The sequence below is a fragment of the Paramacrobiotus metropolitanus genome, unplaced genomic scaffold, assembly GCF_019649055.1.
Source record: "Paramacrobiotus metropolitanus isolate TYO unplaced genomic scaffold, Prichtersi_v1.0 Parri_scaffold0000010, whole genome shotgun sequence".
Classification (NCBI taxonomy): Eukaryota; Metazoa; Tardigrada; class Eutardigrada; order Parachela; family Macrobiotidae; genus Paramacrobiotus; species Paramacrobiotus metropolitanus.
This window is the reverse complement of record NW_026570230.1, coordinates 1,300,547-1,325,908: the sequence shown is the minus strand read 5'-3', so window position 1 is coordinate 1,325,908 and position 25,362 is coordinate 1,300,547. Positions and strand designations below refer to the sequence as shown.

Here is a 25,362-nt window from a genome sequence, read left to right as displayed (position 1 = left end):
CGATGTCCTTACCGGTCGTGTTGCGCTCAGCGTTGTTGCAATCTCCATTTCCCCAGAACGATTAAAGGATTATGACCTTATTTCGTGGTTTATGCCCAGGACGTATGAGGTCTCAGTGCACCGGTCTTACGTAAGCGAAAGCGGAACGTTCTCCATCCTCCAGGGTTTGACCCAGAGTTTTGACAACACCAGCTGGATCGGCATTATTTTGATATCATTCTGCGTTTTTTGCGCATTTTGGGAGCACAATGCATTCAGTATAAAATTTCAACATAATCGCAGGCGTAAATATGAGAAAAGTGTACAAGCTTTAGTCTACAAAGCGTTTAAGATGGCCTTTTGGGATTACCTCTACAGCCTCGCCAATCAAGGTGCATTCAATTTTACGGTCATACGCTACAAAATTTATATTGTGGCTTATTAAATAATGTTTCTTGTCTAGCGGATTTTAAACAGTCGAAACGGTTCGTCTGCAGCAACCTGATTATTCTGTTATGGCTAACCTGGACGACTGTGTTTTTTGCCATTATAACGCAGTCTTTGGTCTCGACTCTAAGCGTTGGCACCGCGACCTTTCCCTTTGATTCTGTCACTAGCTTCCTCGAGTCGGATTTCAGACTAGTTTCCAGACCAACTGACTTATTCCAGGGAAGTGTTCTACAGCGGATCACCACAAAATTAACCGTTCTAAAAGATAACGAAATCAATAATTCCAAGACATACACGTACGATTTGGCGGCCAATACGACAGCGAATATAAAGTACGCAGTACCGTGCGCGATCGGAGAAGATCCGGGATGCAGTGATCGGGGACTAGTCGGGGCATTTAATCTCGGAATTTATCGATGGGTTTCTGTTATGCAAATAAGAAAGAATTCGCCGTTGGCAAACGCCCTGCAAGTTCGGTAATAAGTTAAGTGTTTTCTTCATACAAAATTGGTCATAACTGGCATTCTTTTACGCTTTTAGATTATTGCGGCTTGCCGAAGGTGGAATTACACAGCACCTTCTTGAAATCCATCGCATCATAACGTATAATGAGAAGGTTACTGCGCATACGCTGATAAAGAACAGCAAAACTCATCGCGACGATTATCTTAGCGCTATTAAGATTGGACGCCTAACAAGCACAATGTTTTACGGTTTAGTCGTGATGTTTTCTGCAACGTTGGCTTTTTTGATGGAAAAATCGGCACCTTCGATTTTTGTTTATAATTCGGGAAAGGCCCAACAAACCTCAGTGCAGTGTTAATATCAAATTATTTCAAGTTTTACATTGGGAGTAGAATGCTGCCATGAAAAGTTCACATTCCGATAATTACGCAACCGGTCAAAGGCCATATATACTTAAATAGTTACGATAAAGTACAGATACATACTACATACTTGATACTGTCCTTGCTAAGCTACAAGTACTTCTCTGTGCGCTTTTTAATTTCTAGTGTAAAACTGCAGAATCAGGAAGAGTGATTTAAAAAATCGTATGTCTATCATGCAAAAACGTGGGTGGTCTTCATTGTGTATTTGCGATTGATGGTGTATATAAATACAAATCTACTCGTACAACGACAACCGACTTGACGTTTTTCGTGGAATAACGGTTAATTAGGTCATGGTCGACCGAGTATGCACCTGCTAGTAGTAGGTTGCTACGCTAAGCTCACATTGTCAGTGGGCAATAGCATGATGCATCGGAATGGTTTAAACAGGATAAGAAACACGAAAATCATTTTTAGATTCAAGATTTTCAATTTTACTGTAAATTTTCAAGACGAAACGGTAACATACCAAAATGACAGTTATCGCAGAAGTTAGTCCCAGCTGCTACTACCGCCAGAATCTCCACCACCACCTGTATCACAGCCACCTGAATCACTCGTGTAACAAGTACTCGCCTCTACGTGGTGATTAGTACAACTGGAATCAGCATCGCGGACATAGGTCTGCGTTTCTGCTGTAGTTTCGGTCGCGGAGTCATGGTTGGTCCGTGATGTCCCGTTGTCGGAATCAGTGGTGACTGTCACTAAATATGAACGTCCGCTTGTATTCGCAGCTCCAGCTTTAGAAGGTTCTAAAAACATGAAAAGCTCAGCAGTATGAAATATCATTGCCTATTTTTATATTTAGTCAAAGTGAGCTCACAGAAGAACTTCGATGATAACACAGTAAATTGCACACTCAATCTATTGTACGTACTCTTTGGCTTTCCGTAACAGCCGCCCATCTCCAAAACAGTCTAATTTGTCGGAAACACAGAATACCAAAGGTTTCAAGTTAGTCTAATGAATTAGTCGTGTATATGTAAAGAAACACCAACGAATTTGGCGGAGTTCGATGAATGCCAGTTTACTTTCTCCCAAGAATCAAGTGCAGATAAACCTTTGTTGAGTCATCGGTCAGCATTTATTTTAATTATCATCCTCTATTGAAAACAGGCAGCTATAGACGGGATAAGATAGTTACGATATGTTTCAGAGGGTGATATTTCATGTACATACAATTACTGATATTCCGTCTAGACTTGTATACTGCCGTACTTTACCTATGATGCTCTGGTTCGGGTTTTGCTCTTTATACAAGATGTACCAGATTGAAGAATTAACGGAAGCCAACATCATTAGTCTTCTTTTTATTTTTTCTGCTGATGGGTTTGAGTTGTATTACAGAAATCGTAAGCAACGGATAATAAGCTACACAGTTAAGGGATTTGGCCTGGTACATACCGGTAGCATCAAATTCGTAGACATCCATCCGTAGACATCCGGCGTTCACAAATGTGAAATTCAAACTTTGTAATATTAACGGTATACTTTCCAAGTCCGCTTCCGTAAAACAGTTTTGTAGTGGTTCTGACATAGTCGGATTTACAGAAACTTGGGATAGATCTGAATACTCAGATTCGTTATTCGCTGATTTGAGAAGCTTCAACGTTTTCAGGCGACCTAGAAGTACTGATCCCCATGGTGGCGTGTGCTTTGTCGTTCGAAAAAATTTAGACGCTGTAAGACGAACTGACCTGGAAAATAATGATCTTGAGTTGCTGTTTATTGAAATAACAAAAATTAATATTTTAGCTGCGGCATTTTATTCGGCGCCTTCTCGAGTATCTATAGATCTTCCAATTTTGATCGAACATCTGAGAAATATCCCGCATGCCAATTTTTCAAAACTGCTACTTGTTGGTGATTTTAATCTCCCCGATGTTGATTGGAGTAAAAATTGTGCGAGTAGCAAACATAGTCGTGAATTTTTAAGGTGTTTGAAAGAGTTTAATTTAAAGCAAATAATTTTTTGCCCTACGCGTAAAAACAATATTCCTGACCTTTGCATTATTCCTACAATGTGGTCAGCAAGTGTCCCTGAAAATATTTGCCCTCCGTCAACAACTAACGATCACAATGGGGTTTTCATTGAATTTCCTAGGCAGAAACGAAAAGATACTAAAGTACTAAAAAAGCGTTGGGTAATTACGGATGAAGCTAGTTTACAGTTTCGTAACCATTTGTATGAAATTGATTGGAATGCATTGCTACTAAACCTTAGTCCGGATGAGCAAGCGGTTTTTATTGAAAACACGGTTCTCGAAGCAGCTAAGGCATTCTTTCAGCAAAAAGAGGTCAGGTACGGGATGGCTGAATTCGAGTATCCTGCAAGCTTGCGTAATGCAATTCGAAGCCGGAACTCTGCATTTGACCGTTTTAAACGTGAGCTGAACACTTTGCGAAAAGAAAGATTGCGACATGAATGGTTGAAAAAGTCTCGGTTAGCAGAGAGGCAGGTTAATGCATATTACCGTATGCAAACAATGAAGATTGCGGCTATATCTCGGCATGATAGCAAAAAATTCTGGCGCTTCGTAAAGTTGCGGTAGATCGCCCAAATATGCCTCCACTGAAACGACCGAACGGTCTTCATGCTGTGGGCGATGAAGAAAAGGCTGAGTGTTTGAATGAACAATACGCGAGTGTGTTTGGTCAATGTCCAGTGCATTGTATGGCTGCTGCTCATGTCACTGAAGATGTAACAGAAGAAAGCTTATTTGCTAGTGATATCGACATTTGGGACGTTTTGCGAGCAATTAATTGTAATAAATCTAGCGGACCGTATGATCTATCTTCAAACCTTCTTAAAGCTTGTAGTGCTTCACTGATCCATCCCCTGAAAATTTTGTTCAATAATTGTTTAATGAAAAGCGTATTTCCCATGTCATGGAAAACCTTTTTCGTAACTCCTGTCGTCAAACAAGCTGCTGATCAGACCAACCCTGCAAACTGGCGCCCAGTGGCAATGTTACATCCTCTGTCGAAATTATTTGAAAAATTTATTTGTAAAATTTTGAAAATGCAAATTGGCGATTTTACAGATAAACAATTTGCTTACCGTGAAAAACATTCTACCGAACTTTTGTTAACTTTGTTCTGTCAAAAATTAGCCGATGCTAAAGGTCGTGGTAAACGTGTCGACATTATTCTGTTGGATTGTAGCAAGGCTTTCGATAAAGTTGATCACTCTATTTTACTTGCAAAATTATCGAAAATGAATGTTTCGTGTAAAGTTGTAAACCTTATCAGTAGCTACTTATCAAACCGAGTGCAGTCGGTTATTGTAAATGGCAAGAAATCGGTGTATTTACTGGCTACAAGCGGAGTCCCTCAAGGGTCGCTTGTCGGTCCCAAATTGTTTAACTGTCTCCTTAGTGATTTCCCTACTGTTTGTGTCCATGGCAGTGAAATGTTGTTGTTTGCTGATGACGTGATGATGTACAAAATAATCGAATCAGATGTGGATGCGCTAGATTTCCAAAAAGATCTGGATGCCGTCACTAAATGGGCACGCAAGCATAACTTGATCTTCAATGCGAAAAAGTCGGCCTGTGTTCAGTTCTCGTTCAGAAAGAAAATATCTCAGCCCTATAAAGTAAACGGAGAAAGTGTCCCCATAGTTGATTCGGCTAAGTATTTGGGAATTTACGTAGAGCGCAGTTGCAAATGGAAATTGCAGTCTGAAAATATTTCGAGTCGAATGCTAAAGCGTCTGCGTTACCTTAACACGTTATTTCGTTCCCGAGACTTGTCAGCACGTTGTATGCTGTATACGAGCCTCGTTCTGTCCATCTCTGATTACTGTGCGTCTGTCACCTTTTCAACTCAAAAAGGACTAATCGATAATGTGGAAAACGTTCAAAAAAAATTCATTCAATCACTTCACCTTAAAACTGACCGGAAAGACTATATTGGCAGATTAAAGGAGCTACAGTGGGAGCCCATTGTACGGCGCAATCTGAAGCGCAGTCTTCAGCTTACGTACAAGTTTATATACAACCTAATCCCTTATGGCGACAAGTTATTTTGTAAGGGTACTGCGGTGCGCTCTGGTGTTGCAGGTGCTACGCGTCATCAGCAGGTGATGGCTGGACATCCGTGCCCGATTTCCCCTACTGGATCAACGTTTGGCGGTCACATGCTCCCAACATCGGACCGATCGTTTGCTTACCGGATGGCGAGGATCTGGAATGACTTGCGCATTCCTGCGGAATCGTACCAGAGTCTTGGCAGATTTACTGCCGCTTTAAATTGTGTCGATTGGAAGTCTGTAGTGTCTTTGAAGAAGTTTTACCACGCTGAGCACGTGTTGTTATTGAACATGTAAATGTCTGTAAATTTGTTTAATTATGACCATTTATTGTTTCTTGTCTTCCGTTTTTTTATGACGTGTCTACTGCCTCGGATTGGGCCTTAGCCCAGATTGTGTGTGGACGTTAAACCATTAAACTTAAACTTAAATCCACGGCAATTTTCGCTGCCGCGCACTCCCACACACTTTTTTGCATTCCTTTATGATATTTTGTAGCCAAAGGATTGGCATACATAGGCGAAAAAACCGTTTGTGCGCGCAACATCCGGTTCGGGAGTTATTAGTGAAATAAAATTCCAAAAGTTTAAACGCGCGGAGGTGTACCAAAAGTCTCTTCAAATTTTGCAAAAATACACACATTATTATGAAGATCGTTTTGGTACCGAACCAGCTTTCTACCAGTTTTTTCAAATTTTAAATTAATTTTTTAAAATTTTGAAATTCCGAATTCGGTGTACCAGGCCATATCCCTTAAGAGCAGTGCTGTAATGAAAATTATTACATTCTGCATTGTGGACTGCAGTTATACAGCCACACCGCTGCAACATTAATTTTTAAGTTTAATATGATTGTACAGTAAATAAAGAAAATTACTTTTTAATGCGCCATCTGAAAATCATGTTGGCATTCGAATCAGAATTACAGCATATGTACCAGATATCAGAAGCTTCACAATAGCAGATTTGCTATAATAAGTGCATCAAAAGACAAAGACAACAATTACTGACCAGTGAAACCAGTGACCATTAACGCAATCAATTCTCGGACTTGACGGACAATAAAGTGTTAGAGTTATTCGTTATTTATGACGCACGGTTATTTTTTTCTTGCAGAATTCAAATAAATTCGCTGATAAATTCTGTTCTCGGCAGTTGTTGGAATGTACTCACTCTGGTGCTGAATATCTAGTGTGGTAAATTGGCGCCGTAAAATGCCGCAGTTACAGTGCGTTCGACAAACATGTACAGAGCGTACGTTTAATGATTTATTCATAAATATGCATTAGTCACCGCCACCACCTCCACTGTCACATCCGCCACCGCTGTCTCCTCCTCCGCCCCCGCCGGTATCACAGCAGCCTGAATCGCCAGTGCCTCCGGAAATACCACCGGTGTCTCCACTAGTGCAACCGGGATCATCTCGGACATAGGTTTCCGTCGCTGTTGCGGTCTCGGAGTAGTTTCCGCCGGTTTTTGTACTATCACCATGATCTACCCATGCTTGGCCGTTGTCCATGTAAGTTGTGGTAGCGGTATAATCTGCATCATTTGCGGGATATTGTCGTTGGGGATAGAAATACTTCTCTGTAAACGTCAGCAGCATATGCATACATAAAATTGTACGAGTTAACATTTTGTACAGTAAGTACATTTTTATATGTAAGCAAACTGCTGTATCCCTACAAACGTTTTGCGATGCACATGCATATGATGATCAATTTATATTATAATCAATATGGCATAATACATTGTTTGTAAATAACATACAATTATACGAAGCCAGGGGCCCAAGGACTACAAAATGTGGTAGAATTACTTCTTCCATTACTGGTAGGAGCCTATAAGCTGCTATGCACGGTCACGGTTTACTAAACTGGGACTTTGGGATTTTAACGTTACCACAAGTTAAGTTTACCTTTTTTGAAATCAGCCTGATCAAGCAACAAAAACAGTAAAATGGAATTCGTGCTTACTTTTTGGATTTTCGTTTGATCCAAAGCAAGTGCAGCAGCCACCCATATTTTCAGATTCCGGTCAGCAAAAAGACACTGCGTCTACCAAGAACTAAGTAATTGTTACAAGTCCAAGAAGGAATTACAGTTCTTTTGTGCGCGCTTCTAATAACTCGAAGATATTAACTATTCAAAAGGCAGTTAAACGGTTTATAGTGTAGATACAAATAGTATTTCCGCGTAAAGCTGCAAGTACATGTTGTCTGACTGTAAGGCCAGACAAACAATAATAATTATTAGATAATACTCGTGCTTATGGTACGTGTTTTATATCGACGTTATTTCTTCTCACCCATGATTTTGCAAGGGAGTACATGGTAGATGAGTCGCACGGCGAGTATGAATCACAATCGAATTAGCTAAGTGGTGAAGTAATTTTTCAAACCATTGTTCAAAGTCCGTTTGTGACAAATAGCTGGTCCTTCCATGAGTACAAAGCCCCAGCCTAAATAATAGTGCATAGTGCATCTGGTAAAATGGTTTTATTATGGACGTCAAGGCTGTGCAAGGTGCAGCTTACCATAAAAATTAATGACGATATCGTGCTCCAGTACTGCTACCCATTTGCCAGGAGAAGCTGTCTTATGACAGCATAATCACAGCAAGATTCACAAGTAGAGGATGTTAGGATAAACAGAACGTATAAAACGAAGCGGCGATTAGTAAAGCGCAAACCAGCGGAAATGCACGTCGCACGCTACTCATAATTTGTGCACGTTCGTGCTGTGGTTTTTGAAACTTTACAGTACCTGCCTACTGCTGGATCGGTCTAGTGACTGACTGACTGCAGTATGATTATTGATCATAACCTTGCTTCATGCTTTCCGACAGTTACAGCTTAGGACAAAATGGTCGCATACCCAACATCTCCACATTCAGTACGAATGCAGTGCAGTACACTGTACGGCTAAGTTCAAAATATCCGGTTCGTACAAGTGCACTGCACCGCATGCGTACAGAATGCTGGGCATGGGGCTATGCGACCATTTCGTCCTACATTGTACATGTTCGTACATATATATACGCCTAGAAAAATCCAGTGTTGCAATTGTTGTTTTACTGCTTTGTGTAAACGAATTTATAAACAGATATGCGCTTTTGCGGTGTAACGCGGGGCAGCTTTTCGCGCCATCAAATGGGACGCGACGCGGCGGCAGTCAGTACAGTGAACACTGTTTGGGAAAATTGGGTTATAAAGTTAACAGTAACAAATATGTGCAGTGCATTGATCCTTTCTACCTAAAAATTTGAGGAAAAACGTATTATAAAGTCTGTGCCGTAAACACATTTACCAACGGAAATGGCTGCAAGTACAGTAATAATTTCATTTGAAAGCCGCCGATGCGGTGTAGCCGTTACTAGGAGTATATACAGATTAACGGATACACTAACCGTTCTAACGTACGGATAGCATAGCAAAAGTACAGGTTGGGGTATCCACTGAGATTTCGATTAAAGTGCGCAGCTGATGCCGGTAGGGATTACTAAAACGTAAGGACTGGTACAGTATAAGGGATAAGCAACGTGATACATTCATATAGTACCCGTAGTTTCCGAAATAATTTAGCATGCGAGTACCACAATTATCAGTCACAGTTCGGCGTTTCAGCCGGTTGGACATTTTTTCATTGCGATATTATGTTTTATTTGTTTCTCTGTAATATTATAATGCATGGGAGTGGCTTGTGGCTGCAGATGAGCACGACTCATTCATGTACCAGTATGCTCAACGCGATTCGCTTGACTCAGTGACATCTTTTTTTATTTCGAAATGGTGGTTTGTGAACCTGCAGTATTCGCTTAAGCTAAAGGCTAAAGATATGAACCGTAATAAGCGTTAAATTTATCCCAGTCCGCCCTAAACGGATTTCTACCACGTCGAAGTACAAACAGGTTATGATAAAAATGACCGGTACGCCGGGTACAGCGTCGTATACGTACAAACAAACTGTTGAAGAAGTAAGTTTTTATCAGTTTCCAATTACAGTATGTTTAACTTTTCACCTCTGATGGGTCCGCGTCATGGAAGCGGCAAGTCGTACGCTTTGACACCAATTAGACATTATTCTACAGTTATAACTATAGACTAATTACAAGAAATATGTATATACTCCAAGGACCAAGAATTTGATAAATAACTTATATGAGCTCGCAATAAGCTTCGACGTAGTTTCTATAAGTTTGTGAATAATGCTTGTTTGCCAATTTCATGTACGAATTGCTACTGTTTTCTGTTTTGTAATCATATCAGGAGTAAGTCGCAATGAATTTTCTATTTGCATGTCAAGACTCGAGAAAGCTTTACTCAAGAAATCACGACGCTGGAAATTAAATTGGCAAAGATGAAAGAAACCCGTGTATGGAAACTATGCGTGAATTAGAATTTCGACTTTTGCTAATAATATCAGCAATCATAGCGGCAAAAAACCGGACTGGTGTCCTGTTCTTGTAACGAAATCATTCAGTTAATAACCAGTTTTGAGTGAACTGCGTTAACAGCCACACAGGATGCTAACGACCCTTTGTAAAACTAATTTGATGAGTGTCCGGTGGAAATATCCGAAACATCCGAACTCGAAGAAGAATACGCCCGAACTACCATGCCAGATAATGCACCAGGATGATGATGGTCTTCTTTTTCGGTTTTCACTGGAATGGGCAGGACGCCGACTGGTCGTCCTGCGGCCGCTTCTTCTTTCTGCTTTCTTAATAGCTTCTTGTGCTTCTGCAAAACGAAAGTGAGTGATGCAAGTATCCTTCCCAAATGTGCTAATATCTACGTTGTGCTCTTATCTACAGCAAATTTGGTTGTTTTTTTATGTTTAGTTTTAAATACCATGGAGTCTACCAGCGCTTGCAGCTTTTGTTAATTGGGGGCTATTGCCAGTAAAGCTTTGTACTCGTAGTCATGGTAAAGTAAAGGAAATATGTCTACTGTAACCTGTTCTGTTATGTTATGACGGTTATTGTGATACTAACTATGTATTAACTAGTAATGTGTTCTCTAGGTTTGCCTGTCGTTTGACACTGACCACTTACCATTCGGCGATTTTGCTGCAAAAAGAAATAAATCGTTCAGTTAAAACAGTGAAAAAAACCAATGTCAAAGAGAAAATTACTTACAAACCACGTTTTAACTTGTGTTTCCGATAAACTTAGACTGTTGGCCAACTCAACCCTTTCGGGAGTTGACAGGTACCGTTGGGATTCGAAACGCTTCTCCAAACCGTTCAGCTGGTGATCGCTAAATACGGTGCGGGCCTTTCTCCGTCGGCACTGCTTGATATTGGCCATGTCCCCTGATGAATTAGGACTGCGTGGTGATTGGAAAAATGCCGGAACATGGAATCCTAGTTTTCGTAACAATACTAAAGGTCTGGTTAGAGAAGCGTATATTTACGCGTTGAAAGGGCGTTTTTGGTGCACTACTCTGTACTTGCAAACCTTTCGTGTTTACGGTATTTCCGTTTTATTTTGTTGTTAATTTAGCTGTAGCAAGACAGTACGTAGTCTGCATGTCTTTCATGTGATGCGTACTACTGGTGCAGCTGATAATGAACTTGCGCTAACAATTATAATGCTAGTATAAATTTTGATGCAGTATTTTCGATAGCGCAGTGTATGCACGCCTTGACTGAATATTGCAATACGAAACGCAGTGTGCTGAATTTGTGCATCTGTAGAATTTAGCTAATCCTTCGGTCTGACTGTTACTAAATTTATTTGTATTAATATTTATATTGCTGTGGATATTTCTTTAAATTTTAAGCGTTGACTGCAGACTGCACAGTTAATACAGTTGCCATAATCATAATGTGGCGGTACCGGCAGGACACAACGCTCGTTTTGTAACAGTAGAAACTTTAAGTAATGTTTTGTTTTTTAGCAGTTGATACTCGTTCGAGAACTGATCAAAGCTCATTTTATTGACCATTTGAATATAAACAGATTTGGTTAAATTCTGAAAAAAGCTCAAGCTGCTGCGGTTATAACCGAATGAATGCATTACGCTTGTACTGTAAAACTGTCTTTATATTGTTTAATAATCCAGATAACAAATCGACAGTGTTAAATAGCACATTGTAAGATCATACTGTGTTTACACATAACTAGGAAACTGTTTGACCTTTTTCTCAGTACTCTTGGTAATTTCAACAACTATGGCGTCGTCTTTCTAGCTTCTAACGTTTTATGCACGATTGCGGAATAGGTCAGTGTGATTACTGATGCTCTTACCTGGCGTCGGGATGACCAGTGACGCTGCGCCTTCCGGCCGATTCCCGGCATATAACCACCTGTGGTAAGCCGCATTATTGGGGAAATTTTGCAACCACAAGTTGGAATACGGTGGATGACCCGTGGGGCATAAATTGAGGGAATTAGTAAAGCCGCTGGACAACGCGGTGCGCTGTAATCCCTGCAAGAAGCTCTGTTGCGCCAGGTTGCCCTCGGGTACGGTTAGCTCCTTCGGCGGCAGAATGTCATCGATGCGGAAAGATGTGCGCGAAGATAAATGGTGTCCCGTAGATGTCGGTAACATGATGAAAGCGAGGATAAAGAGCTTACAACACTTGACGAGGACAAGCAGTATTGCCGGTGCTATAACGATCGCGTGTGCTGTGTGCGGTGCAACATCAAGTGGACTTGACAGTCAAATGACACCAACTGAGCACTAAGCGTCGTTCAGTCGCTGGCTGGGATGACAGATTTTGTGCGCCTCGTTTCACACAAGCCGCAACCAGTGCGCCGCATCATACGGATCATCCTGTGTGGCATAGAGAATAATCATCCATGGGCTCGATACAGAGCGGAATAGATAATTGGGTTCATGAATGGAAAGTGTTAAAATTGATGGAAAATGAACTGTTCCATGGACTCTAGAGGACACTAATCAGCGTGTATGGCACACTCTATATTAAGCGAACAATGTGCCGGCTGTTGACTGGGATAATGTCGTCCTGTGGATGTGCAGTGTATGTGCGCGTATATGTGTGTGAGGATGATAGAAAACATGCCTAACAGCAGTAATGGATTCTTGTTGAGTACTGCTGCCTAATTTATATGGAGTGACTGCCCCGCAGTGAGGGAATTATCTGGGCGGCTAACCATGTCGTCCGGTGGATAATTGTGACTAATTGTCCAGAATCACAGTTGTTCAATCTGTTGCGACTACCCGATGAGTGGGAGGTCTGGGATAATCTAATGTTTATCCATTTTACGCGCTAAATGGTGATGTACGGCACTGTCCTGCTGCTGCTGTTGTGGAGGGGGATTTTAACTCGCCTCGTCAATGGGGGCTGCAGCCGTGTACAAGTGACTTAATGGCAGATGAATTCAAGTGAAAATGGGCACATTTGGGGAAATTTTATTTCCATTAGCTGTAGTTTGTTGTGTGGATTTAAGTCGTTTCACTGCAAAGTGATACCACTTAATACGCTGTTTAGCTACTTTTCGCTTTATCAAAAGGCAACACAATTTAAGCAACAAAACTGAATGGAATCTGTGGTACTGTCACATGATGTTGCTTCTTGAAGTAAAATAATTGTTTGGTAACCTACATTAGCAATGAATATGCGAACTTCAAGTATTCTGACAGAAATTAATGAAACCATAATTATGCCAACTCTGGTGTAGAGAGTAAAGTGCGGCAAAACTTTTTTTTCGGTGTAGCAGATTGTAAATACACAGTTTCACCCTTCAACAAGAAGCATAACAAAGATATAAAACATGTTTACTGTAACAAACTGAATGGTTAATTAGGCATTTTGTTAATTATATTTCGGCTTCGTCTCAATTTTAGCCGCGTGTTAAGTGACCTTTCGTTCTTAAACATTCCAGTTTTGTCACAGTTATAGTGTTTTCGTCTTTTGGCGGTAAAGCAATACGGAACGATGTTGAATGTGCTGACATATCACGGTGCCGGTCCATTACTACGCAACGGAAGCAATCTTGTACGCTTTGTTTGGCCGCGATACACGTAACGGCCGTAACAAGAGTAACTAGCAGCCTTTGAGGCAAAAATTTCAATCTCATCAACGTGCTAAGTGGGATGGGGGACAGTGTAATTGCGGAAATCAAAAGCAGAGTTGGGCATGACATTACGCAGTATTACTGTCGCATTGCAAGTGATCTGGTTGTCATTGATCAAATTATTTACTGGTAACAGGCCAGTCAATACACGGGCAAATGAATGCCTAATTGGTTGTAAATAGAGTGGCTCATTTTTCTGATTGGTTTAATACATTTCCGTTCCATGCCATTCTGTCCGACTGAATAGCCGGCTGATGACTAGATAATTGCTAACTAATTATTTGCCGCCTCGTGCATTACGCTGTCTTTTATCGCATACACCATGGAGCAAGATGCAATGAATAATTGTTTGGCTATCGCTATCACGAGAAGAATTTGTGGTTTGTTTATGACGCAAATTCTCGAATTGAGTGTTGTTTATACAGATAGTAGTACATCTGAATGTCTTGTGTCTGAAGTGCGTAGAAGTCGAATATAACGCCGATTTCTGCCTTTTCACTTATTAAATAAATCAAATAAGGCATGCTTCAATAAATCATAGCTAGAACTCGTAAAACTAACGATTTCAGTTTTATTTACTGAATTCTTGTCGTCTACACTTACTGTGTGTGCAACACTGCAAGTATAAAATAGATTCAGATTCAATATAAAAGGTGTCAGTATTCTGTAGCGAACTCACTAGTAATTCATTAGTAATTCACGGCATATAGACTATATATAAGTTTTTTAGAGTAGCGAATAATAATTTTCCGGAAAATGAAAGCCGGTACTTACTTTTATTGGTCCAATTTGCATACGCAGGTCATAGTTAAGACCTTTCAAACAATACCTAGTGTACCTTACGCAAAGGAATGCTCATTCATTTTCATTCGGTAAACCGCGACATTTTGTAAACTATGTACGTACGAAACTGCTAAAAATACGAGTATACAATTCTGTGTGTACGGTATCTCTCTATTATACTCGTACGTAGCACTGCAAACGGTCTAACCGATACTAACAAACAGCTGTGCCTAGAAAATACCGCTTGTACATGCTGGCAACACCTGCTCAATACACTCGTTACCTTTAATAAGTATCACACGTAACTTCGTAAGTAGAAATTAAGTATTAATTAAAACAAAAAGAAATTCATAATAAAAACATTTCTGCTATGCTATCCTGCTCAGGGAATGTACCCGTTACACATGGATCTCAATAAATTTTCTTGGTTGACTTAACAACGGTTACTGTAGCACCTTGTATCTTTTAAATAATGTAATTTATAACCCATTTTCATTTCATAGTTACAGTACTCCAGACTGTGCAGATATCTAACTAAATCGTAAATTACGTATTCCATTTATTCTAAACGCAGGTTGCCGCACGCTGTTTTCGTACCAATGCAACCTTCACAGCGTGAATGTAGCTAACAATAACGAAAACGGAAAAGCCATTAAAATAAGTCTCGGGATTATTTGCTGTATTATTGTTACTCGTACAAACCCTGATTAGTGTGACTGGCTTGTGCTAATAAAAATCTATAAGCTTGAGTAATTAATTAAACTGCTTTTACTGACACTAATTGATTATGATTTCTTTCATGTATTACATACACGTAAGTACTTCTGGGTTGTCCAAACAATTATTACGTTATTACGAGTTCAAACAATTTTAAACAATTTTAATTGTTTCAAGCATTTTTTACAGTTTTAATAGTTTTATAATTTATTAGAACATGCGCTCGTTTAATACCATAAAACGTACAATAAGTACTCTGCTCTTCTGTAGGAAGCGGTAAATGGCGCCGATGCCAGGTGTAAAATTAATTAATGGTTTACAACACCAACAAAGTTCTATACCACAAAGATTTTTTCAAAAACACACAATTAAAATGACTAAAGAAGGCCTTCTACGTAGTTAACGTCTAAGCCGGCTCTCATCAGTTTGCTTAACATATCTTACATGATGCCCCTAATTCTTCCGCAAAAGCAAATGGGTGCAGAAGCTTTTGGAAACCGGCATCTTATGGTAAGATTAGAAATAAGTTACTGTACCTACTACTACTAGCATATAATTTTAGAGAAGCTCCGAAACTACAGGTACGAGTATGTAATTTTGAATGTCTTAATCTCTTCCGCTGCACACTCGTGCGGACATTGAAGTGCTAAGTTTGCATTTTTACTTTCATATCTGTATTTACACCGATAAATTTGCTGGCAAGCCTTTCTCAGTTCAGTCATCTTCTGGCCTTGTAATACTCACCTATTGATTAATCCAAATACGACGAACAAATGTTCATTCTGCGTTACTCAAGCAAAACCCATCGGAAACGCATACCTAGCTCAGCCTGAATTTTATGGCTTTAAGCAGAGCACTTTATCGCAGATATACTCATATCGCATAACATTAAGGTATACTGGACTTTAATCCATTACACGATAAAGCCGAAACAAACCTTGCGTTTTATTAGCATAGTTTCCTTTCGCCTGTGTGAACAGAAATGCAGTCGTCGTTAAATCAATTCATCGTTAGGCGCGAGTTTCGTTCTGACAAGTATCAGTTGTGTTTCTTTTTAAAACATTGTATTATATGCGTTATTTAAAATGTGGGGATTAAAATCTTGCTTTTTTTTGTTATTTGTTGTTTCATATGTATATTCTAGTGATCATACCTGCGAGCTATCGTGCGACCATTTCTCGGAAGGGTGTACAAAATGTACAAATACGACATTCCAATGCGAAAACCGCGCTCTGAAATCCGTATGTGCCGCCTACTACAATAACAATTCAACAGAGATGCACACCGTTGACCTGCGGGATAACCTTATTAGCAACTTCTCCAGTTTTCCCGCCAAATCGAACATCAAAGTCCTCTTCATCGGCAACAACCATTTTACTAGTTTGACAAAAGCCGACATGGAACGGTTCCCTTTACTGGAAAAACTTTTCATAGAGCAGAATGAAATTAAATCGCTGCCTAAAGATGTTTTCGAAGGGAGTACGTTCATTGAAGAATTACATATGAGCGGGCTGGGATTAAGTGAACTTCCCGACACCATCTTTAAGCCGCTGAAAGCCCTGACATTCTTGGATTTAAGCCACAATCAACTAAAAAAAGTGCCGGCCAACACCTTTCAAATTGGAAACCGCATACGAACTTTATTCCTAAACGGAAATCCGATCACAGAACTGGCACCAGTGGATTTTGTCGCTCTAAGGAAAATCGAGGTTATCCATCTGGGGGAGACGAAGCTTACAACCATAACCGACCATGCGTTTGCCACACTGGATACACTAAGAGAAATTAATTTTGATCACAGCAGTCAACTGCGCTTTATCGATGAGACAGCTTTCGGGTGGTACCTTCCAACTCCCGGGAAGTATGCTGCCAGTCTAAGCAAAGTCTCCATCCGGTCTTGCTATTTAAGTAATTTAGATGAGCACGTATTCAACGTCAAAGGTCTTGAGGAATTTAAATTTTCCAATAATCCATGGGAATGCGACTGCTCAATAAGATGGTTGATGGATCCAGAAACGTGGAAAGTTTCGCCGGGAAAGGACAAGATCATGGAAGAGCTAAATAACTCTAAGTAAGCATTAATATTTCAATTATAATTACTGTCAGCCATTATAATGCACGACGCAGAAGCGAGGCAAACCGCATCTGATCGTATTTATTTTGCAACTAAACACAAGAACATAACTGAAAATAAAAGGGATTTATAGGAAATCCGAATTGTTTCCTTTTTAAGTGCGTTGCACATGTGTAGGGCAATTCTGAGGTGTTAGCTTTCGTCTTTTTTCTTTTGATGGATGTCTTAATGCCGATATACATGTGTATAATCCAATAATTAGAAATATAACTTCAGTAAACAAATCAGCCATTCTAAAGAATGATCAATTTTCCTGCAGATGCGATAACGACAAATGGAAAAGGACGCCTCTCGCGGCAGTACCGTTAAACCAGTTGGAATGCGGAGTTAAAATTCCTAATTTTAAAGATCATCCAGCACTTCGCTTGAGCTCCAGCCTAAGCACGGTGACGACGATCATGATCATCACCTTATTGGTGTGCTGTATATCAGTCGTTCTGGGAATTTTAATGTTCCGACGATGCACTCGCCAGACCAGTATGCCACCCGCCGTTAACCAGTACCGGGCGATTTACAACCAAGGCCATGTACAGTCACTTGACGAAGGCTTGGATAAGGACGCCAAAAGCCCGTATGAATTATGAGCGGAAAATATACCGGCTGTGATAAAAGCACAAATCTAATGCAAACATCCTCAATACATAAAGTAACTCGTGCGCATGATGACATAATTATACCTTTTTGTTTTGTTCAGTTGTTCAATATTATAATTGCAGAAAGTATGAGTATGCCGATACGTCATGCAGGTATGCATGCAGATGTGTTTAAATACAGTTAATTTTATAATGATAAAGACATCGAGCTTTTGGTCATACCGAAAAGTTGTGGCATGCCAGGATGTGCAAAAGAAAAGAACCGGGCAGGCTTTACTGAATTCCCATTTATGTACTTTTTATCTGCTGACTGTATAGTGTTGTATACTGTAATGAAAAAGTGACGCAAAAGGTGCGCCCGTGCACCTTTAGTAAAATTGTATCTTTTTAAGCAAGCACAATGCATAAACAATAACGGCTGTTTTGTGGATACACTCGGCGCTTACCTGTGCAGAATGTGCTCGTCTCAGAAAGATTTTAGTGTAAAACCTACTGTTCTTTTAAAATACCCTCTGGCCTCAGTATATAGAGATCTAGAGTGCAATCTGCTCGTACGCGACTTGTCTTGGAGCATTGTTGTAATCAAAATCGCCGATCGTAATTGACACTTACAGAAGGTGTGGCAACTTTTTTTTGGAACAGCCATGGTCGGAAAAGAAACTGTTTCCGGAAAAATAAAAACCGTAAAAGCCGCTATTCCTTTTGCCCGCTTCCTTCAGTTTGTTTTAGGTACAGATCTCGATCCTCAGAAACCGTACAACATGGCACTGCGATATTGAATTCCAGTGTTGTTTGGCGTTTTGTTTGTGGTGGATGTTTCTGATTGGGCGCTAAATACTGACAATTTGGTTATCGTCAGTAACGGTCTCGTCATGCATCAAAGCCCCATAATTTCTTTAATTGCTTACTGTACATGGCAAGGCAGATTTCATTTTTCACAACTGCAACCGTTTTTCTGGAAGCTGCCATGAAAACTAGCGACATTATGCACATTTTATCTAAAATTGTGATGATTAAAGATGGAGTAACTCAAAATTGCTGCGCCATCCAAACGTATCATGAATGAATACATTTCGGCTTGTTCTCATTCTTCTAGTACATTTATGTTTAGATGTTATTGTGAAGTATTGGATACGTACTGTATACTACATTAGTATTTATTAATGTTTACTGTAACTTGTCCGCGAACGTACTAACTGCTCATACAGTTGTACGTGACAACAGCGTATACCTATTCGTATCTAAGCAAGTCAGGACGTACAAGGTTATAATTATGAGAATACACGCGACCGGCAAGGTCGCACACATATACCACAGTTATGATGGTCGGGCATGCAGATTTCTGGCAGCCAAAACCATATTCAGTGTGGTTGATCCCGTTTGGCGTTATCGACATCTCCCAGCACGCAGTTTGGACCTTTACACGTCTGCTGCCTAACATCGTCTACACGCTATATTACTACCTGGTGACCGTCTTGAGTAACAGGATTGTCTGCTTTAACGATAAACTGAATTTGTCCATCCAAACAATAAAAGCGGATCCTAATGGGTTTGAGGAGATTTTCCGTGCATTACGGTTGGAGACGGAAGAGTTAACCTTGATTACTCAGTCACTAAGAAGAGGATTTCTTTCATTTGGGCAGCTGGAATTATTGGAAATCTTGCACTGGTTTTGTCATAAACGGCCAAATTCTTTGTATCCAATGTTTTCGTGGGAGCTTGGAGCTACACCCGGCAAATTCTTTTTACAGCGAGCCCGTTGATTGTTTTCTTGTTGCTACTGCTGTCAGGTGGTCGACTGCACGAAAGTGTACAGAGCAGGTGATCAGTACAATGAACAGTTGTACAATTCAACATTTTTGCCAGTCGTTAGGAACCTTTAGCAGTTTTGTATGCTGAACTTTGCCAACAAGTACTTGTGCTCGTACAAATAATTGGTGACATTTGCAGAGTAAAGCTTCGGAAAAACTATGGACGGACTTAATTATTGCGCATCAAGATTATCGAGAACGTGTATGTAATGTTACTGTAATTTTAGCTTGGTGATTTTTGGTTCGTTGTTCTTGAGCCATGCATTCCACGCAATTTGCTCGTTCGACAATTTAGAACTATACAGATATGTTTGAGTTTAAAGTTTTTGCTCCGGTTTACAAACTGACTTCTACGTTTGTTTAGATTTTGCCGAACCTAGGGGATGCCAGACTCATGTTGTTCCTACAACAAATCTATCGAAGCCAAGGATATTTAACTTTGGCTGAATTCGTGCCTTTAACCAGAAGTACTATAACAACGGTTAGTGATCATTTGAACATGAAAATTAATATTTTGTGTGTAATATGTAAGTAGCTGTATTTCAATTTGCCGTATCTCGTGCTTTTGTGTATTTCAATTTCATCGCGATAATTTAAACATTTCGCTGACCAAACGGTTTAGTTTGCGTTTGGCTTTCTTGGATTCATATGCTTCTTGATGGAAAGGTCAGAAGATTTCGGGGCAGGTGAAGATCTCGCCGTCCTTTTATAGAACCTAACAACCGCAAAGTCAACCTAGTTATTTTGCATGCTTGGCGAATTTTCTACATTTAGCACGCAAGGCTAATGTAAAATTGTGTACGTATACTTTGATAAATCAAAATTATTATCTTCTCCGCAATTACACCGATTGAATGCGGCCGTTAATGCTATTTGAAAAATGATTATGTTGTTCTATTATTGAATTTTAGCAAATTTGTATTCATTAGCTAAAGACAAAAGTCTACAGTTTACTGATTACCGTTAATTAAGGGGGTGCGGTTGTACAAAACAAATTTGTATATGGCGGTACTGTTTGGTACAGCCATGATGTGTACAGTACCACGTATTTTCCTTCTACGTACGCACATGAACTGTATATCCTCTGGGCTAATCATTGTTTCAGCATTCCTGCCACTAATTATCCGATAAGATTTCTGATTTATTATGGCATACTTGCTGTACTGCAATAATGTGTTGCAAGAATTTACGTCAGAGATGCTTCGATGAATTTCAGAAAAGCACGACATTAGGATAGGCGTTAGTTTAACGGACCAACAGTTTCTCGTTGACTAATGTACCGTTGCACATCATCGGTCCTTCACGGATGCCTGAAACCAAATATAGCCATTTCCGTTACTACGAGTATCACCTGTATCGATATGAAACTCTTGGGCGCTCGCAATTTTCGCCTGAGCCTGTTTTTTGATGGGGCTGATTATGGATGCCAGTGGTAAGCGTAGTACAGACTCTATAGTCAATACTCAGTATCTGTGCTAATAAAAAAACACCTTTCTCACGCGCACGATCCATACCTCGTCCCGATTTAACCCGGTCATGAGAGATCAATGCTGTTATAAGAGAGTATACAAAATTAATGCTATGACCAGAACGGTAGCAGCGTTTTTTGTAGTACACGCTCTGGAGATCTCGTTCGGAGAAATCTCATCCATGACGCCGGAACAGCTGCAGAACCTTGCCGACCAGTTAAGTACTTGCAAGTCTAAGTGCGACCACTACAATATCAGCCGAAGAACTTAGCAGCATATTGAATGCGCTTGACCTCATTAATACTGTTATGTCACAACTACCATCCGGACTATCGACAGCGACAACTGTCACCACCAGAGCGCCAATAACCACGACAACAACACGGTCCACGTCCACCCAAGCGCCAACCACTTCCAGTACTTCTACGCAGTCCACAACATCAACATCGCGATCTACTTCCACCACAGCGCCCACGACGACCACAATCGAAGTTACAACAACACAATCATCACCAAGCACAACCTCACATAGCACATCGCAAAATACGGCGCCTACAACGACGAGAACGACAAGTACCCCCGCAATACCGGAGACAACGTCACAATCTTTAGGAAGTACGACACAGACAACCGGTACAAGTACCTCGGTGCAAACACCAACAGAATCGAGTAGCGTTGCATCGACATCTGAGATTTGGGAGCACTCCTCGGCATTCATGACAACAACAACAGTCGAACCGACCGAAGGGACAAGTCATTCTAGTCTTAACACGACTACGAACCAATCAGTTTCGTCTACGACAGAGTCGTGGGATTCTGATACAACCAGCACCGGTTTTCCCACAACTCCAACGCCGACAACATTTGAAGTTACTACGACCGCAACTATTATAGAACAATCGACTTCAGCATCTCAAGGCAGTACAACTGTAGATCATACCACGACTCAGCCTGCAGATATATTTTCATCAACAGCTCAATGGAACAACATCTCGCACACTGATACAACCACATCAGTAACACAGTCGTTTTTTGATGTGGTGGCGTTCAAGCTTCAAATAACAGGACGTACCCTTGAAATTATTGATAAAGCTTTACAACTGGAATCAGTAACAAATTCCACAAGGCACGGCTTGCAAAAGCTTGCCTCAGATTCCCTGCAAAAACTGGATTCCACTAAGAGTGTTGTTGTACCTACTGAAAGAGAACTTGAGCCGTTTATACAGCCGTTTATACAAACTCGCCTTGCAACCGCTGTAAGGAGTGTTTATCTCAAAAATCCGCAGGACATGCTGACTTTGAATTTTGCGTACTGCGCATCGGCCAAAATCGCCAACACGAGTGACGACATCGGGACCGAATTTCATTATGACGTATCGAAGAATTCGAATCATGGAATACAAATCTGTTCGAACAGAAACGCTATACGTGACAACTGGATTAATGCAAGTCAGTGAATGACTACAATCTTATTAAGTACTGGTATCTTCAAACCAACCGGCAACTTACAAAACTAAGTCGTTTACTAAATGACAAAAGTATTCAATGTTTTTCAACATAACTGTAGACTGTTTGTATCTGTAGTTGCTTCCTGTATGTTTTTTGCAGTATTACTGATTAATTTTGCAATCGAGAATGAGGAATGGTTTAGATATCGGCATGAACGCGTCGCAACAAGTACTGCTTGAGGTTGGGGCTTCCTATCAACCGAAATTTGCCTCATTCGATTTCGATCCTGTTTTGGGCACACGGTCCGAACGCATCGTAACCAATATCACGGTTTCCGGCATGGTCCCAGATACAGTCAGAAACATCGAAAAGATTGTGATAATCGAAATCAATCTGAAGAATCTATATAAGGTAAACAGCGGACCTAGGTTGACTCCTCTTGTGCTGGCAAACGGTTTTATCTATTACCTTAACAGAGCAACGAGCGATTTAAGAAATACGTGGGAGCAAAATTGCATAGTTGCGTTTTCGTGAAATTCTTTCCGGAAAGCAACGCCATGAACGCACCACCTGCGGTCTGGTCTGACGAGGGTTGTTATCATGTCAAAACTTTTATAAACGGCGACGGTGAACTGATTTCTCAGTGCGCATGCGATCACTTGACCAACATTGGTGGCTTAGTTGACCTTTGTGGCTCTGATCCAGTGTTGGATTTCGACAGTATGGCCCAAAAACATCTCAGCTCAGTTCTAGGAGGAATGACAGTTATATGTTCCATTATCGTGGCCGTCCATATACTGTAAGTCAAGATCATGCATATTGCGAAACAGCTTTGCACCATGTTGTAGTCAGTAACTACTGTACGAGTATCTCAGATAGTCACCGAGAGATTGGGTACTTTGTATCAAACGCAACAAGCGCGGCTTGTTTCGCTTACTACATCATCAAATTGGAAAGATCAAACTATTGACAATTACAAAGATGTTCGAATCACTATTTTTTGTCAAGATGAAGTTCAAGAATACAGATAGTCAGAAAGCGAAACAAGCCGCGCTTGTTGCGTTTGATACAAAGGTCCACGTCTCCGGTAGATGTTGTCTATGGAATCAGAATTCAGCACAGCCCTGCTTTTTTTCTTGTGCTGTTAACCTGCAGTTTCGGCGTTTAGGGTAATCCCTTAAATACCGTTTGTGTTACAGGGTGCAATTATGGCACTGATTGCTGTATTATAGAGATTCGTTATACGTATAATGATTCTCCATACTACAGTTTGTAAGTTGTTCTGAACTTCTGTCTGTTTTAAATAAGGTGAGCATTTATGCTTTGCAGCTTTCGTTCGCATTACTCAAAGCAGTTCCTAATTCCACCCATCTTCATACGGTTGAACCTGGCATTCAGTTTGGCGTTGGCGCATATCGCGTTAATCATTGGCCAGTACCTGCCATACACGGATGGACACGAAAACGCTTGCCTAAGCGTTGCAATACTGAGTCATTGGATTTTGTTGGTATCGTTTGCCTGGATGGCAGTCGAATGCTTCCGAATTGTCTCTTATCGAATGAACATGCATATTAAGCGCTATAGCAGAATGCAAAACGCTCCATGGTGACACATTCCGGTGGTTTTTTATCAAATCCGCTGCATTCGCATGGGGTAAACTTCAACAGCCTATTCTTTCAGTGATTGGCAATTTAAAATCTCCTGTGACCTATAGGAATTCCGTTGATACCGATGTTCTTTGCTTTCGGTTTCCTGATATCGATGGACGATATGGAACGGTGTATGGGTCAGACGACCAATGGTAACGAAACAGTACAAGGTCTTGGTATTGTAGCTACCAATGCCATCTGCAGTCCTTCACTAGAGTAGCTCATACAGCTTTTTATTGTGTCAGGTGCTGGATACACCCTCAAAGCTTTGTGTTTTTGATGGTGACCTTCGTAATGCCTATCCTGCTCATATTGGCTTTCAACATGGGAGCTCTAATTTTTCATTATCACAAAGGTCAGTCATTATGTTTGCGCTTAGTTTTAACTGAATTAGTACTGAGTAATGCGTAAAGATGTATTAACTGCGTTGGATCATGAGTCTCTTGTAACTGTTAACAGTATTCCATTCATTTTTTTAGAGTGTCACCGACATAAAAACCAAAAAAGCCATACACATATGATCAGCAAAGCGGGACAAGGGCCTTACAAGATTTTGCAGGAGTTTGCTAATACAGTAATAATGTTGCTGTTCCTGGGTTTCGGTTGGCTTTTCGGGTTTCTGGTTCATGCCGTATGTTTAGATGACAGCACAAAAGAAATCATATGCTATTTCTTTATTCTTGTAAACGGCTCGCAAGGGCTGTATTTGCTAGTGTTTTATTTTCGCACACAGGGAGTTTTTCGCACCGTGAAACGGCACGGGAGAAAAATCTCAGACTTTCGTTCTCAGAGTTCTCGTTTCCTAGGTTCACTGAGATATTAAAAGATGGACTAACGGTAACCCCAATGAAATCTAAAGCTCCGCCAGCCTAAACTGATAAGAAAACAAAGCTATGGACATATGCGAAAGGTCATGGCATATAATTAAGTTAGGAAACTCGGTATTGACGGTGACTTTCTCGTCATGCGGCAAAGTCCCATAATTTCCGTAATTGCTGATGTGGCTAGCCAATTTCGTTGCTAACGACTGCAGCCGTTTTTCTAGGGGCTGTCGTCGAAACTAATGACACTGTCCACACTTTGTCACATACTGAGCACGGAAACAGTCACCATTGTTTCGCCATCTTATCGCAGCCCAAGTGGTTGTATTTCGGCTGTTTCGCATTGGCCGGAGTGAGGGCTGTTCATGTGATCATTCTTTTCGTCCACTTATGCTTAAATGCGAAGTCTGGCCATGCTGAATCCTGGCAACGGGAACCATATTCGATATGGCTAGTTCCTTTCGGTGTAAACGATATCATCTTGCGCGTGGTTGTAATAGTTACACGCCTGCTCCCTAACACCGTCTACACGCTGCATTA

The 25,362-nt window shown here is 40.6% G+C and overlaps 4 protein-coding genes across 4 annotated transcripts; 2 read left to right on the top strand and 2 right to left on the bottom strand.

Moving 5' to 3' along the window:
• Positions 1 to 6,222: 6,222 nt before the first annotated feature.
• LOC129583383 (loricrin-like) lies at positions 6,223 to 7,572 on the bottom strand. Its single transcript, XM_055475162.1, has 2 exons — positions 7,328 to 7,572; positions 6,223 to 6,938 (listed from the first exon to the last, which is right to left on the bottom strand). Exons 1-2 carry the CDS (start codon positions 7,371 to 7,373, stop codon positions 6,637 to 6,639), a joined length of 348 nt encoding a protein of 115 aa, XP_055331137.1. The 5' UTR covers positions 7,374 to 7,572; the 3' UTR covers positions 6,223 to 6,636.
• A 2,137-nt stretch (positions 7,573 to 9,709) lies between these two features.
• Positions 9,710 to 11,906, bottom strand: LOC129583470 (brain-specific homeobox protein homolog). Its single transcript, XM_055475266.1, has 4 exons — positions 11,603 to 11,906; positions 10,490 to 10,665; positions 10,406 to 10,420; positions 9,710 to 10,091 (listed from the first exon to the last, which is right to left on the bottom strand). Exons 1-4 carry the CDS (start codon positions 11,904 to 11,906, stop codon positions 9,897 to 9,899), a joined length of 690 nt encoding a protein of 229 aa, XP_055331241.1. The 3' UTR covers positions 9,710 to 9,896.
• A 3,894-nt stretch (positions 11,907 to 15,800) lies between these two features.
• On the top strand, positions 15,801 to 17,899 carry LOC129583254 (carboxypeptidase N subunit 2-like). Its single transcript, XM_055474981.1, has 2 exons — positions 15,801 to 16,967; positions 17,290 to 17,899. Exons 1-2 carry the CDS (start codon positions 15,982 to 15,984, stop codon positions 17,612 to 17,614), a joined length of 1,311 nt encoding a protein of 436 aa, XP_055330956.1. The 5' UTR covers positions 15,801 to 15,981; the 3' UTR covers positions 17,615 to 17,899.
• Positions 17,900 to 18,924: 1,025 nt separating this feature from the next.
• LOC129583469 (uncharacterized) lies at positions 18,925 to 24,824 on the top strand. The gene is made up of 11 exons (XM_055475265.1): positions 18,925 to 19,444; positions 19,574 to 19,636; positions 19,799 to 19,915; positions 20,651 to 20,866; positions 21,047 to 22,352; positions 22,555 to 22,763; positions 22,829 to 23,151; positions 23,682 to 23,957; positions 24,067 to 24,153; positions 24,247 to 24,356; positions 24,481 to 24,824. The coding sequence occupies exons 5-11, from the start codon at positions 21,212 to 21,214 to the stop codon at positions 24,822 to 24,824; spliced, it is 2,490 nt and encodes an 829-aa protein (XP_055331240.1). The 5' UTR covers positions 18,925 to 19,444; positions 19,574 to 19,636; positions 19,799 to 19,915; positions 20,651 to 20,866; positions 21,047 to 21,211.
• Positions 24,825 to 25,362: the final 538 nt, after the last annotated feature.

Bases quoted from the DNA above. Each gene is read 5' to 3' on its own strand.
- LOC129583383 (XM_055475162.1), bottom strand. From the start codon at position 7,373: ATGGGTGGCTGCTGCACTTGCTTTGGATCAAACGAAAATCCAAAAA. The intron at 6,939-7,327 runs GTAAGCACGAAT...TGACGTTTACAG, and splicing joins ATCAAACGAAAATCCAAAAA to AGAAGTATTTCTATCCCCAA.
- LOC129583470 (XM_055475266.1), bottom strand. From the start codon at position 11,906: ATGTTACCGACATCTACGGGACACCATTTATCTTCGCGCACATCTTTC. The intron at 10,666-11,602 runs GTAAGAGCATCA...CTAATTCATCAG, and splicing joins ACTGGTCATCCCGACGCCAG to GGGACATGGCCAATATCAAG.
- LOC129583254 (XM_055474981.1), top strand. From the start codon at position 15,982: ATGTGGGGATTAAAATCTTGCTTTTTTTTGTTATTTGTTGTTTCATAT. The intron at 16,968-17,289 runs GTAAGCATTAAT...ATTTTCCTGCAG, and splicing joins GAAGAGCTAAATAACTCTAA to ATGCGATAACGACAAATGGA.
- LOC129583469 (XM_055475265.1), top strand. From the start codon at position 21,212: ATGTCACAACTACCATCCGGACTATCGACAGCGACAACTGTCACCACC. The intron at 22,353-22,554 runs GTCAGTGAATGA...GGAATGGTTTAG, and splicing joins TGACAACTGGATTAATGCAA to ATATCGGCATGAACGCGTCG. The intron at 23,152-23,681 runs GTAAGTCAAGAT...TATGCTTTGCAG, and splicing joins ATCGTGGCCGTCCATATACT to CTTTCGTTCGCATTACTCAA.